Genomic DNA, 14,116 nt, shown 5'->3' with positions numbered 1-14,116 from the left:
AGTTGAGAACAGGTTCTCATTTACAACTGCGACCTGGCCAAGATAAAGCAAAGTAGTGCAATAAAAACAACACAGAGTTACATATGGGGTAAAAAAAACATAAAGTCAGAAATATAACAGAAAATATATATACAGTGTGTGCAAATGTAGCAAGTTATGGAGGTAAGGCAATAAATAGGCTATAGTGCAGAATAATTACAATAGTATTAACACTGGAATGCTAGATGTGCAAGAGATTATGTGCAAATAGAGATACTGGGGTGCAAAAGAGCAAAATAAATAACAATATAGGGATGAGGTAGTTGGGTGGGCTAATTTCAGATGGGCTGTGTACAGGTGCAGTGATCGGTAAGGTGCTCTGACAACTGATGCTTAAAGTTATTGAGGGAGATAAGAGTCTCCAGCTTCAGAGATTTTTGCAATTCGTTCCAGTCATTGGCAGCAGAGAACTGGAAGGAATGGCGGCCAAAGGAGGTGTTGGCTTTGGGAATGACCAGTGAGATATACCTGCTGGAGCGCAGACTACGGGTGGGTGCTGCTATGGTGACCAATGAGCTAAGATAAGGCGGGGATTTGCCTAGCAGTGATTTATAGATGGCCTGGAGCCAGTGGGTTTGACGACAGACATGTAGTGAGGACCAGCCAACAAGAGCGTACAGGTCACAGTGGTGGGTAGTGTATGGGGCTTTGGAGACAAAACGGATGGCACTGTGATAGACTACATCCAATTTGCTGAGTAGTGTTGGAGGCTATTTTGTAAATGACATCGCCGAAGTCAAGGATCGGTAGGATAGTCAGTTTTACGAGGGCATGTTTGGCAGCATGAGTGAAGGAGGCTTTGTTGCGAAATAGGAAGCCGATTCTAGATTTAACTTTGGATTGGAGATTCTTTATGTGAGTCTGGAAGTTGAGTTTACAGTCTAACCAGACACCTAGATATTTGTAGTTGTCCACATACTCTAGGTCCGACCCGTCGAGAGTGGTGATTCTAGTCGGGTGGGCGGGTGCTAGCAGCGTTCGATTGAAAAGCATGCATTTAGTTTTACTAGTGTTTAAGAGCAGTTGAAGGCTACTGAAGGATTGTTGTATGGCATTGAAGCTCGTTTGGAGGTTTGTTAACACAGTGTCCAATGAAGGGCCAGATGTATACAAAATGGTGTCGTCTGCGTAGAGGTGGATCTGAGAGTCACCAGCAGCAAGAGCGACATCATTGATATACACGGAGAAAAGTGTCGGCCCAAGAATTGAACCCTGTGGCACCCCCATAGAGACTGCCATAGGTCCAGACAACATGCCCTCCGATTTGACACACTGAACTCTATCTGAGAAGTAGTTGGTGAACCAGGCGAGGCAGTCATTTGAGAAACCAAGGCTATTTAGTTCAAGCGTTTTTATCTAAATCGATCACTTTTGAATGTGAAACCACAGAATACTACTCATTACTCTACGTGCTTAACCTACGTCACTTAGGTTGAGTCGATTTTGGCTCACGCCCGGGAAGCAGCCCGGTTCGACAACGAATGCTATCAACGCTAACCCGCATCACAAGGGTAGAGCCGGGGCGTTAATCGAATCCCCTCCTTGATTATTGACAATATCCATAACCAATCGTTGCGTTCACGAGCTCACAGACGTCCCAATAGCATGATGGTGAGAGGCGGGTCATATAATTCAACAAGAGGACGAGTTGGGAATTGTCTTTGTGTTGACACATTGATTGCGGCGATCTAGAGGTACAATTATAATTGTATGCATATAGTTATGTTTTACTCTTCAACTCACGGCCCCAATATTGGCTGCATAGTGAAATGCGATTTTATGTTATAGCGTAGCTACTAACGTGATTGGAGTGCAATGTTTTCACTGGTAGTTGCTAGCTAGTACACACAGACACTTAGTGCCTGCTGAGTGAGACTCGTTGTTAGCCTGCTAGCTACGGTAGTTAAACTGATGAGCCCGTGAACCCGGTGTAGGTAGTACAACAGGAATAATATACTAGTCAGACAACACACACATGGCGCTGATCATCGACCTTGTTAAGTCAGAGAAGCAAAGTTAGCTAACTAGGTTGTAACGATGTCAGAGGGTTTTATAATATAGCTAGCTAGCTAAGTTAGCTATGGTTTAGCCAGGCAGATGACTAGCTTGTTAGCTCCACCAACTGGCTTACTGCTGTCCGACATGTTTTCTTACGAAACCATCGAAAAGGCGATTGATACGAACCAAGTATATAGTTGGCCTAGATACTAACGGTTACTCTCCACATATTTGAAATACAATTGCAAAAAATGTAGTAACTAGTTAGAAATCGCTAGTTAACTGATAGCTATGTAGCTAGCTCGTTATTCATTACTAATTCTTAGTTTCCTACTCAGCCAATAAACCAGGTTCGTATTCATTACGCCGATTCTGTTGCAACACTTTTCTCAAACGAAACGGGGCGGGTCCTACCTGAATTTGTCCAATAGAAACTCGTTTTAGTAGCAAAACATTTTGTTTTGCAACTGTTTCGACTAATGATTACACCCCATGATTGATTGTCTAGCTGCCTGGCTAGTTGGACATTGCTGTTGTTCATGACCATATTTCTGATTCTGTCTTTATTTCTTAGTGTTTGAATGGATATTACCAGGTCCACGGAGAAATGGGTAAAGCAAGACAAGGTTATTGTGGAGCCCTCTTACATTTGTCATCGTGCACATCAACGCATCTAGTTGGTGCACTTCTTATGCATCCTCAATTTTAAGTCTAGCTAGGTTCGCTACTGGCAGGTGCATTTAAAGCTCCAACAATATAAATTATAGAAATGTATTTAGTTAGCTGGAGTTGTTAGAACTCTTTACCATATTTTGACATCATGATATGGAATATTATCCATATAGAAAATGAGAGAGAGTGCATTAATTGGACAAAGAAGGTTATGAAACCTGAAATACATAAACATTCAGTTTGTCTCTAGGAAATAAATGGTTGTTGAGCTGGTAAACCAGCTACGATATTTCTCTAAACTACAATTTTCTCTATACTATACAACTGGTGTTTCTTAGCTATGTTGATAATATTTTTTCCTGGCCATTGTAAAAAATGTTTTGTCTCTTCATGAACAGCAATTCAGTATGGAACGTTATAGCCTTTTATTATTTTTGACCACAATGGATCAACGTTGTGAACAAAAACAAACTCTGGCCATCCTGGAGTATTATATCACAGACAACTCTAGAGCAGCGAATGGATTTGGCTCATGTCAATTTTCGTTTTCCTTTTTCAAGGAGAGGCCTCTGTCTTCCTCCATGATGCTGTCGAGTAAGAAGTCAGACGCAGGTTCCTCTTCCTCCGCCTCTTCCACCTCCTTGGCGCCAGGGGGAGCTGAGCGGTCCCTTGAGGCCCAGTCTCCTGCCCAGGCGGGGGCCCCTCCCTTGGCTCCGGGTGCCGTGGAGATCAAAAAGAAGGAGCGGGCCTCTCCGAGCGGGGAACCTGGTGGGCCCCCACTGCCCCACCCCCCAGGCCCCGGGGGGGTGGACCCGGACACGGCCGAGGGTCGCAGGACAAGCCGCCGCAAGCGATCAAAAGTAAACAACCTATAATACCTGTCCACCCATCTTAGAGAGAAATAGAATAAGTCACTACAAGCATGTGCCCCCTCCAGCCGTAGACCAAGAGCACATCGAATGACTAACGATATTGAGTTAATACAGTAATCTTGGTATGTCGGTCTAATTAGTGGTGAACAACACCCAGAGCAGTACAGGGAGCTTGACCATTTGCTTCATCTCAGGTGAGCTGGAACATGGTTTTAATGGAGCGTTTATTGTGCCTCTTGTTGCAGGTGGAGTACCGCGAGATGGACGAGAGCCTGGCCAATCTGTCCGAGGACGAATACTACTCTGAGGAGGAGCGCAACGCCAAGGCGGAGAAGGAGCGCAAGCAGGTGATCCCGCCACCGGCGCCGCCCGTGGAGGAGGAGGCGGACAGCGAGCCTGAGGAGCCCTCTGGTGAGTGTGAGTCGGACTGTGCGAAAGTGCGTGCCTGCGAGCGGGAATGTCACATTGGGCAGCGAAAGGTGTGTGTGTGTATGTGTCAGGGCGGGCGTTGAGGGTGGCGTGTTTGTGGTTTTCCAGGCGTGGAGGGAGCTGCGTTCCAGAGCCGCCTCCCACACGACCGCATGACCTCCCAGGAGGCCGCCTGCTTCCCGGATATCATCAGCGGGCCCCAGCAGATGCAGAAAGTGTTCCTGTACATCCGCAACCGCACGGTGAGAACACACACCTACTTCTTTAACAAGACTTGCTTAGTTCTGGAGAATATTGTACATTTTGGAATTGGGTCTGAAATTGTGGCAAATAATTTGTTTCAGCTCCAACTTTGGCTTGATAACCCGAAAATCCAGCTAACCTTCGAAGCCACAGCACAACAGTTTGAAGCGCCATACAACAGTGATACAGTGCTGGTGCACAGAATACACAGTTACCTGGAGAGACACGGCCTCATCAACTTTGGCATCTACAAGAGAGTCAAGCCTTTACCAAGTGAGTACATTAGCCTTTTACTTTCTGCCTGATATACTATAGTAACTGTATGTACAATGCTTATGCTCACATTTAGATATGGGCATTTCCATGTAAAAAGCCCCAAGAGCAGTTAATAAGAGCATATAAAATTTGGTGTCAAATTAAAGCTGAGTCTATTTTTTTATTTATTTTTTTATTAAGGTGTATATACATATTTGAACAATTTTTCATCCTAAAATGTAGGAATAAGCAAAGTCTTTGATTTCTGGTCAAACAGAGGAAAGGGGGTCTTATAAAACAACTAGCAGAAAAAGTCTTAAAAGCTATTAGAAATACATCAAAACACTGTTGAAGTGAAGACCCCTGCCAACTAATATCAACATTTAGTTTTTGCAGAAATGATTTGCCTTCTGTAAGTTTAAGAAATATTACCTAGTGCCTTGTCATTCTGTGACCGAAAACCTTTAAAAGCCCCCATGCAGTCTTTGTAATGTAATTTTTTTAAACTCTTCACTATGTCTAATAAATCACTGTGTGTTTATTTAATGAAAATAACTTCTAAATATACAGTACCAGTCAAAATTTTGGACACACCTACTCATTCAAGGGTTTTTCTTTCTTTATTTTTTACTATTTTCTACATTGTAGAATAATAGTGAAGACATCAAAACTATGAAATAACACATGGAATCATGTAGTAACCAAAAAGGTGTTAAACAAATCAAAATATATTTGAGATTCTTCAAAGCAGCCACCCTTTGCCTTGATGACAGCTTTGCACACTATTGGCATTCTCTCAACCAGCTTCATGAGGTAGTCACCTGGAATGCATTACAATTAACAGGTGTGCCTTGTTAAAAAATAATTTGTGGAATTTCTTTCCTTCTTAATGCGTTTGAGCCAATCAGTTGTGTTGTGACAAGGTAGGAGGGGGTATACAGAAGAAAGCCCTATTTGGTAAAAGACCAAGTCCATATTATGGCAAGAACAGCTCAAATAAGCAAAGAGAAACGACAGTCCATCATTACTTTAAGACATGAAGGTCAGTCAATACGGAACATTTCAAGAACTTTGAAAGTTTCTTCAAGTGCAGAGTTACCTCTGCTGCAGAGGATAAATTCATTAGATTTACCAGCCTCAGAAATCGGCAATTAACTGCACCTCAGATTGCAGTCCAAATAAATACTTCACAGAGTTCAAGTAACAGACACATCTCAACATCAACTGTTCAGAGGAGACTGCATGAATCAGGCCTAAAGGACACCAATAATAATAAGAGACTTGCTTGGGCCAAGAAACACGAGCAATGGACATTAGACTGGTGGAAATCTGTCCTTTGGTCTGATGAGTCCAAATTTGAGAGTTTTGGTTCCAACCGCTGTGTCTTTGTGAGACGCAGAGTAGGTGAACGGATGATCTCTGCATGTTTGGTTCCCACGTGAAGCATGGAGGAGGAGGTGTGGAGATGCTTTGCTGGTGACACTGTCAATGATTTATTTAGAATTCAAGGCACACTTAACCAGCATGGCTACCACAGCATTCTGCAGCGATACGCCATCCCATCTGGTTTGCGCTTAGTGGGACTATAATTTGTTTTTAAACAGGACAATGACCCAAAACACACCTCCAGGCTGTGTAAGAGCTATTTGACCAAGAAGGAGAGTGATGGAGTGCTGCATAAGATTACTTGGTGTTAGCAGGTTTTCAGTCCTTCATGGCGTAGTGTGTTACCAATTGTTTTCTTTGTGATTATGGTCCCAGCTGCCTTGAGATCATTGACAAGATCCTCCCGTGTAGTTCTGGGCTGATTCCTCACCGTTCTCATGATCATTGCAACTCCACAAGGTGAGATCTTGCATGGAGCCCCAGGCCGAGGGAGATTGACAATTATTTTGTGTTTCTTCCATTTGCGAATAATCGCACCAACTGTTGTCACCTTCTCACCAAGCTGCTTGGCGATGGTCTTGTAGCCCATTCCAGCCTTGTGTAGGTCTACAATCTTGTCCCTGACATCCTTGGAGAGCTCTTTGGTCTTGGCCATGGTGGAGAGTTTGGAATCTGATTGATTGCTTCTGTGGACAGGTGTCTTTTATACAGGTAACAAACTGAGATTAGGAACACTCCCTTTAAGAGTGTGCTCCTAATCTCAGCTCGTTACCTGTATAAAAGAAACCTGGGAGCCAGAAATCTTTCTGATTGAGACGGGGTCAAATACTTATTTCCCTAATTAAAATGCAAATCAATTTATAACATTTTTGACATGCGTTTTTCTGGATTTTTTTGTTATTCTGTCTCTCACTGTTCAAATAAACCTACCATTAAAATTATAGACTGATCATTTCTTTGTCAGTGGGCAAACATACAAAATCAGCAGGGGATCAAATACTTTTTTTCCCTCACTGAAGAAAATAGTTAAAATAAAGAAAAACCCTTGAATGAGTAGGTGTGTCCAAACTTTTGACTGGTACTGTATTTGTTGTAATTTATTTCCCTGATCCTCCTTTGGGCCTTGAAATGCTCAATCTGACCGTGCGGCCGTTAGGAAACAAATTTGAATCATCAGTCATTGGTCTATTATAATCAGATCACATTGTGATGTCATGATGTGGGACAAAAGTTCCATCCCACCTGAACAGGCTGAAATTGCAGGCTTTTTCCCCAAAACAATTCTTACACAAAAAGGGCATTATCATAATGTTATTATTTTGACCTCGTGGTGTGGAAATATAATTAAAAAACAAACAGGAAATAGCATTTAACTGCACTGCCCCATTAAGATATTTTCACATTTCTCTCCCTCGTGAGGGAGGATAATGAAAGTTCATAGAAGTAACAAGTAAAGGTAGACCTACCAATTATTTAGTGTTTTTACTGATATCAATTTGGTTTATGATTTATTATTGATTAAAACCAAATTGGTAACAGAATGAAGAAATCATGAGTAATACAATGACTGCATCTGAATTGGCTACAATGGGAATCCATAGTAGTCACAAACCACATTTGGGTCACCTGCTACTGTCCTGCCTTCCACTGGCATACTGTTATGTTCAGCTAAAAAAAAAATTCTTTTTCTTTCTGTTGCGTGGTGGTCAAAGCAAGAGTGTGAAAACAGCCTGGACAACCCGTCCCCCTCTCTCTCTCTCTCTCTCTCTCTCTGTCACTCTCTCTCTCCAGTTAATGTCACCTCTCCCGGCTCTTACTGACGCCTACCCATGAGCTCCCTCTCTTTCCATTGACTGTAATCAGCCCTCTCCCCCACTGTGCACCGGACGTCCATGGACGTTGAAAAGTAAATAGATTTGTTCAAACTCAAAGTGTCTTATCATAGCTGACACCCCACTCTTTCTGCAGACATAATTGAATCTTAATTTGGAGTAGATATTTACGAGCTTTTGGAGAATGTGGTCACATAAAAAACTGAGGGAGATTTTTACCTTCATTCTGTTACCAAACTTTACATCTGTAATTGTGTGCGTCTATGAATGTTTGAATGCCTTACCCAGTCCTGTCACCACCATGGCCCCCAGATCAGCCAATAAATTGCAATAAATTGCAATGTCCGTACTGTGAGACGCCTAAGACGGTGCTACAGGGAGACAGGACGGACAGCTGATCGTCCTCGCAGTGGCAGACCACGTGTAACAACACCTGCACAGGATCGGTACATCCGAACATCAAACCTGCGGGACAGGTACAGGATGGCAACAACAACTTCCCGAGTTACACCAGGAATGCACAATTCCTCGATCAGTGCTCAGACTGTCCGCAATAGGCTGAGAGAGGCTGGACTGAGGGCTTGTAGGCCTGTTGTAAGGCAGGTCCGCACCAGACATCACCGGCAACAACGTCGCCTATGGACACAAACCCACCGTCGCTGGACCAGACAGGACTGGCAAAAAGTGCTCTTGACTGACGAGTCGTGGTTTTGTCTCACCAGGGTTGATGGTCGGATTTGCGTTACACAAGGCCAATTTGATCAATTTGTCAAAATAACTGGTTATGTGATTGTTAACCACTCTGCTTCCCCTGTGTCCCTGCAGCAAAGAAGACAGGCAAGGTGATCATCATCGGAGGGGGTGTGTCTGGGCTGGCGGCCGCGCGGCAGCTGCAGAGCTTCGGCATGGATGTGACCGTACTGGAGGCCAGGGTGGGTCAATAGCACATCACACATCAATACATGCCCCAAAAAAAAGCTCAGAAAGGTCATCTGTTTTCTTCCATTTTGTGCCAATTTAACACAACCTACATCTACCCTTCAGCTAATACAGTGATACTGACCAGTAATGCAACATGTTCTGCCTTGTGGAACAGCTGATGGTTAGGGTTTTCCTCTTCACTGTGGTCATTTGGTTATTGTCTCCTCTCAGGACCGTGTTGGGGGGAGAGTGGCCACGTTCCGGAAGGGCAACTATGTGGCTGATCTGGGGGCCATGGTGGTGACAGGACTGGGTAAGGCATTCAAACATTCATAGACACACACAATTACACACACGTACAGCCAGTGCAGGTGGTAATTAACATTACACGGAAGTGAAAATAAATTCCTGTGCCGTCAATTTTTTCTCCGAAGCCCGCAACAGTTCTATAACCCTGATAACTTTCCTCTCCTGTCCCAATAAAAATCACTTCCATCCCATGCTCATTTTAACACGCCGAAATCAGAAATAACTTCCTCCGTTAGCTGCTCATCTATGTCCCCCGCGCCTTCCCTATGCTGCATCTGCTCCGTTTGCTCTCTGTGTGTGAGTCTGCTCTGTGTGTGTCTGCTCCGTTTGCTCTCTGTGTGTGAGTCTGCTCTGTTTGCTCTCTGTGTGTGAGTCTGCTCCGTTTGCTCTCTGTGTGAGTCTGCTCCGTTTGCTCTCTGTGTGTGTGTCTGCTCCGTTTGCTCTCTGTGTGTGAGTCTGCTCTGTTTGCTCTCTGCGTGTGAGTCTGCTCCGTTTGCTCTCTGTGTGTGAGTCTGCTCCGTTTGCTCTCTGCGTGTGAGTCTGCTCCGTTTGCTCTCTGTGTGTGAGTCTGCTCCGTTTGCTCTCTCTGTGTGAGTCTGCTCCGTTTGCTCTCTGTGTGTGAGTCTGCTCCGTTTGCTCTCTGTGTGAGTCTGCTCCGTTTGCTCTCTGTGTGAGTCTGCTCCGTTTGCTCTGTGTGTGTGAGTCTGCTCCGTTTGCTCTCTGTGTGAGTCTGCTCCGTTTGCTCTGTGTGTGTGAGTCTGCGCCGTTTGCTCTCTGTGTGTGAGTCTGCTCCGTTTGCTCTCTGTGTGAGTCTGCTCCGTTTGCTCTGTGTGTGTGAGTCTGCTCCGTTTGCTCTCTGTGTGAGTCTGCTCCGTTTGCTCTCTGTGTGTGTGTCTGCTCCGTTTGCTCTCTGCGTGTGAGTCTGCTCCGTTTGCTCTCTGTGTGAGTCTGCTCCGTTTGCTCTCTGTGTGAGTCTGCTCCGTTTGCTCTCTGTGTGTGAGTCTGCTCCGTTTGCTCTCTGCGTGTGAGTCTGCTCCGTTTGCTCTCTGTGTGAGTCTGCTCCGTTTGCTCTCTGTGTGTGAGTCTGCTCCGTTTGCTCTCTGTGTGAGTCTGCTCCGTTTGCTCTCTGTGTGAGTCTGCTCCGTTTGCTCTGTGTGTGTGAGTCTGCTCCGTTTGCTCTCTGTGTGAGTCTGCTCCGTTTGCTCTGTGTGTGTGAGTCTGCTCCGTTTGCTCTCTGCGTGTGAGTCTGCTCCGTTTGCTCTCTGTGTGTGAGTCTGCTCCGTTTGCTCTCTGCGTGTGAGTCTGCTCCGTTTGCTCTCTCTGTGTAAGTCTGCTCCGTTTGCTCTCTCTGTGTGAGTCTGCTCCGTTTGCTCTCTGTGTGTGTGTCTGCTCCGTTTGCTCTCTCTGTGTGAGTCTGCTCCGTTTGCTCTCTGTGTGAGTCTGCTCCGTTTGCTCTCTCTGTGTGTGAGTCTGCTCCGTTTGCTCTCTGCGTGTGAGTCTGCTCCGTTTGCTCTCTGTGTGTGAGTCTGCTCCGTTTGCTCTGTGTGTGTGAGTCTGCTCCGTTTGCTCTCTGTGTGTGAGTCTGCTCCGTTTGCTCTCTCTGTGTGAGTCTGCTCCGTTTGCTCTCTCTGTGTGAGTCTGCTCCGTTTGCTCTCTGTGTGTGTGTCTGCTCCGTTTGCTCTCTCTGTGTGAGTCTGCTCCGTTTGCTCTCTGTGTGTGAGTCTGCTCCGTTTGCTCTCTGCGTGTGAGTCTGCTCCGTTTGCTCTCTCTGTGTGAGTCTGCTCCGTTTGCTCTCTCTGTGTGAGTCTGCTCCGTTTGCTCTCTGCGTGTGAGTCTGCTCCGTTTGCTCTCTGTGTGTGAGTCTGCTCCGTTTGCTCTGTGTGTGTGAGTCTGCTCCGTTTGCTCTCTCTGTGTGAGTCTGCTCCGTTTGCTCTCTCTGTGTGAGTCTGCTCCGTTTGCTCTCTGTGTGTGAGTCTGCTCCGTTTGCTCTCTGTGTGTGAGTCTGCTCCGTTTGCTCTCTGTGTGTGAGTCTGCTCCGTTTGCTCTCTGTGTGTGAGTCTGCTCCGTTTGCTCTCTCTGTGTGAGTCTGCTCCGTTTGCTCTCTGTTTGTGAGTCTCCTCCGTTTGCTCTCTGCGTGTGAGTGTCCATATCAACGGCTCCACTTGGCTGTTCACGAGACAAGAGAGAGCTAGCTTTTATAGTGATTGAAAACTGAAGAACTTGTTCCTGTTGGAGGGGCAGGGGGGTACAATCATGTCCTTCTAAAACTGCTTATAACACAAAAATAACTACGTTTAAAATTATTCCTGTACTGCCAGTTCCTGTGGTCTGTTGATCCTCTCCCGAACTTGACTCTAGAATTTCACTCCAGTTCTTGTATGAATCCCGCTGGACCCACAAGACCCACGGGAGTCCTGTTCCCATGTCAACCTCTAATGTACATGATTGAAAGACACTTTGAGCAGTAATTTCAAATGGGCCTCAAACTCCTCTCACCTAGTATCAAGGAACAATTCACTGTGAAAGAAATCCCAATTGACTTTATACCTCTACTGTGAATTGGTCAGTGTTTCTGCTATGACAGCTTCTCACCAGCAGAGGGTGGTGTTGACCATGTAAATTCCAGTCTGGGCCGTATGAAACCAAGTTTCTCAGAGTAGGAGTGCTGATCTAGGATCTGTCCATATACATTTCTTCATTATGACCTAAAAGGCTAAAGTGATCCTAGATCAGCACTCCTACAAAGACACTGTGGATACGGGCCCTGATCAATGTAGTCTGAAGAAATCGGACTGGACAGGCAAAACGGTTTATCACTTTTTGTTTTTGTTTCATGAAAGACTGTAAAAACGACACTTGAATATGGAAACCGTGAGACTCCACAAATGTGTTTCAAATGATACCAAGTTTGGTCATATTCTGCTTGTATCACATTCAGTATACAGTGAGGGGAAAAAAGTATTTGATCCCCTGCTAATTTTGTACGTTTGCCCACTGACAAAGAAATGATCAGTCTATAATTTTAATGGTAGGTTTATTTGAACCGTGTAAGACAGAATAACAACAAAACAATCCAGAAAAACGCATGTCAGAAATGTTATAAATTGATTTGCATTTTAATGAGGGAAATAAGTATTTGACCCCTCCGCAAAACATGACTTAGTACTTGGTGGCAAAACCCTTGTTGGCAATCACAGAGGTCAGACGTTTCTTGTAGTTGGCCACCAGGTTTGCACACATCTCAGGAGGGATTTTGTCCCACTCCTCTTTGCAGATCTTCTCCACATCATTAAGATTTTGAGGCTGACGTTTGGCAACTCGAACCTTCAGCTCCCTCCACAGATATTCTATGGGATTAAGGTCTGGAGACTGGCTAGGCCACTCCAGGACCTTAATGTGCTCCTTCTTGAGCCACTCCTTTGTTGCCTTGGCCATACGTTTTGGGTCATTGTCATGCTGGAATACCCATCCACGACCCATTTCCAATGCCCTGGCTGAGGGAAGGAGGTTCTCACCCAAGATTTGACGGTACAAGGCCCCGTCCATCGTCCCTTTGATGCGGTGAAGTTGTCCTGTCCCCTTAGCAGAAAAACAACCCAAAGCATAATGTTTCCACCTCCATGTTTGACGGTGGGGATGGTGTTCTTGGGGTCATAGGCAGCATTCCTCCTCCTCCAAACACGGCGAGTTGAGTTGATGCCAAAGAGCTCGATTTTGGTCTCATCTCACCACAACACTTTCACCCAGTTCTCCTCTGAATCATTCAGATGTTCATTGGCAAACTTCAGACGGGCTTGTATATGTGGTTTCTTGAGAAGGGGAACCTTGCGGGCGCTGCAGGATTTCAGTCCTTCACGGCATAATGTGTTACCAATTGTTTTCTTGGTGACTATGATCCCAGCTGCCTTGAGATCATTGACAAGATCCTCCCGTGTAGTTCTGGGCTGATTCCTCACCGTTCTCATGATCATTGCAACTCCACGAGGTGAGATCTTGCATGGAGCCCCAGGCCGAGGGAGATTGACAGTTCTTTTGTGTTTCTTCCATTTGCGAATAATCGCACCAACTGTTGTCACCTTCTCACCAAGCTGCTTGGCGATGGTCTTGTAGCTCATTCCAGCCTGTGAAGGTCTACAATCTTCCCTGACATCCTTGGAGAGCTCTTTGGTCTTGGTGGAGAGTTTGGAATCGGATTGATTGATTGCTTCTGTGGACAGGTGTCTTTTATACAGGTAACAAGCTGAGATTAGGAGCACTCCCTTTAAGAGTGTGCTCCTAATCTCAGCTCGTTACCTGTATAAAAGACACCTGGGAGCCAGGAATCTTTCTGAATGAGAGGGGATCAAATACTTATTTCCCTCATTAAAATGCAAATCAATTTATAACATTTTTGACATGCGTTTTTCTGGATTTTGTTGTTGTTATTCTGTCTCTCACTGTTCAAATAAACCTACCATTAAAATGTTAGACTGATCATATCTTTGTCAGTGGGCAAACGTACAAAATCAGCAGGGGATCAAATACTTTTTTCCCTCACTGTATGTGCCCCCAAAAAATTACATCATCTATCCATCATCAAGTTAACAGCCAGGCAGTTAAACAATGACATTAGTTGTAACATTGTTATCTAATATAGGCTTTGTGATGTTGTAGGCATAGAACTGGCTGTAGGCCTATATCCTGATGTTCCATCTGGTGTGTTCTAGGAGGAAATCCCATGGCGGTGGTCAGCAAGCAGGTCAACATGGAGCTCGCCAAGATCAAACAGAAGTGCCCTCTGTATGAAGCCAACGGTCAAGCTGTGAGTGTTGCATCACTAGCTTGCTATTTGGGTCACTTAGTTTGAGTTATGAGGTTTAGGCCACACTCTCCATATATGCCAATGCACTGCAATAGAGTGAAATGCTTGTAGAACATTATAACAAAATGAATTGTCGTATTACATTGGCGTTTTGGTGTCTCGTGCGAGCATGTTCGACTTTGAAGTGTCTGCTAACCAGAAACGTAACCTACTACCATTGTAGCGTACTACTGTATACAGAAATATTTTATTCCTGTTCCCCCAATGTTAACTCTCTTCATTTGTTATTTACCTCTTGTGCTGAAGATGTTTAGATTTCATCCAGCACACCACTGTGTGCTGTGTTAGCAGGGCCCTTC

At 44.9% G+C, this 14,116-nt stretch overlaps 1 protein-coding gene across 7 annotated transcripts in view; it reads left to right on the top strand.

Annotated features, from left to right (window-relative positions):
* Window positions 1–1,411: 1,411 nt before the first annotated feature.
* LOC121545121 (lysine-specific histone demethylase 1A) overlaps window positions 1,412–14,116 on the top strand; it is a 33,492-nt gene continuing 20,787 nt past the window's right edge. The window contains exons 1-9 of one of the 7 annotated variants that reach the window (XM_041855531.2): window positions 1,412–1,733; window positions 2,612–2,663; window positions 3,270–3,569; window positions 3,824–3,998; window positions 4,119–4,252; window positions 4,355–4,526; window positions 8,552–8,658; window positions 8,879–8,960; window positions 13,663–13,757. In XM_041855531.2, coding sequence (XP_041711465.1) covers window positions 2,619–2,663; window positions 3,270–3,569; window positions 3,824–3,998; window positions 4,119–4,252; window positions 4,355–4,526; window positions 8,552–8,658; window positions 8,879–8,960; window positions 13,663–13,757 — 1,110 coding nt within the window. In that variant the 5' untranslated portion in view covers window positions 1,412–1,733; window positions 2,612–2,618. The remainder of the gene's footprint in view (window positions 1,734–2,611; window positions 2,664–3,269; window positions 3,570–3,823; window positions 3,999–4,118; window positions 4,253–4,354; window positions 4,527–8,551; window positions 8,659–8,878; window positions 8,961–13,662; window positions 13,758–14,116) is intronic. The other 6 variants (XM_041855528.2, XM_041855527.2, XM_041855525.2 and 3 more) reach the window with 6 other exon arrangements.

This window comes from Coregonus clupeaformis, chromosome 29 (genome assembly GCF_020615455.1).
Source record: "Coregonus clupeaformis isolate EN_2021a chromosome 29, ASM2061545v1, whole genome shotgun sequence".
Lineage (NCBI taxonomy): Eukaryota > Metazoa > Chordata > Actinopteri > Salmoniformes > Salmonidae > Coregonus > Coregonus clupeaformis.
The sequence above is the reverse complement of the archived record's forward strand: the minus strand, read 5'-3'. Positions and strand labels throughout refer to the sequence as shown.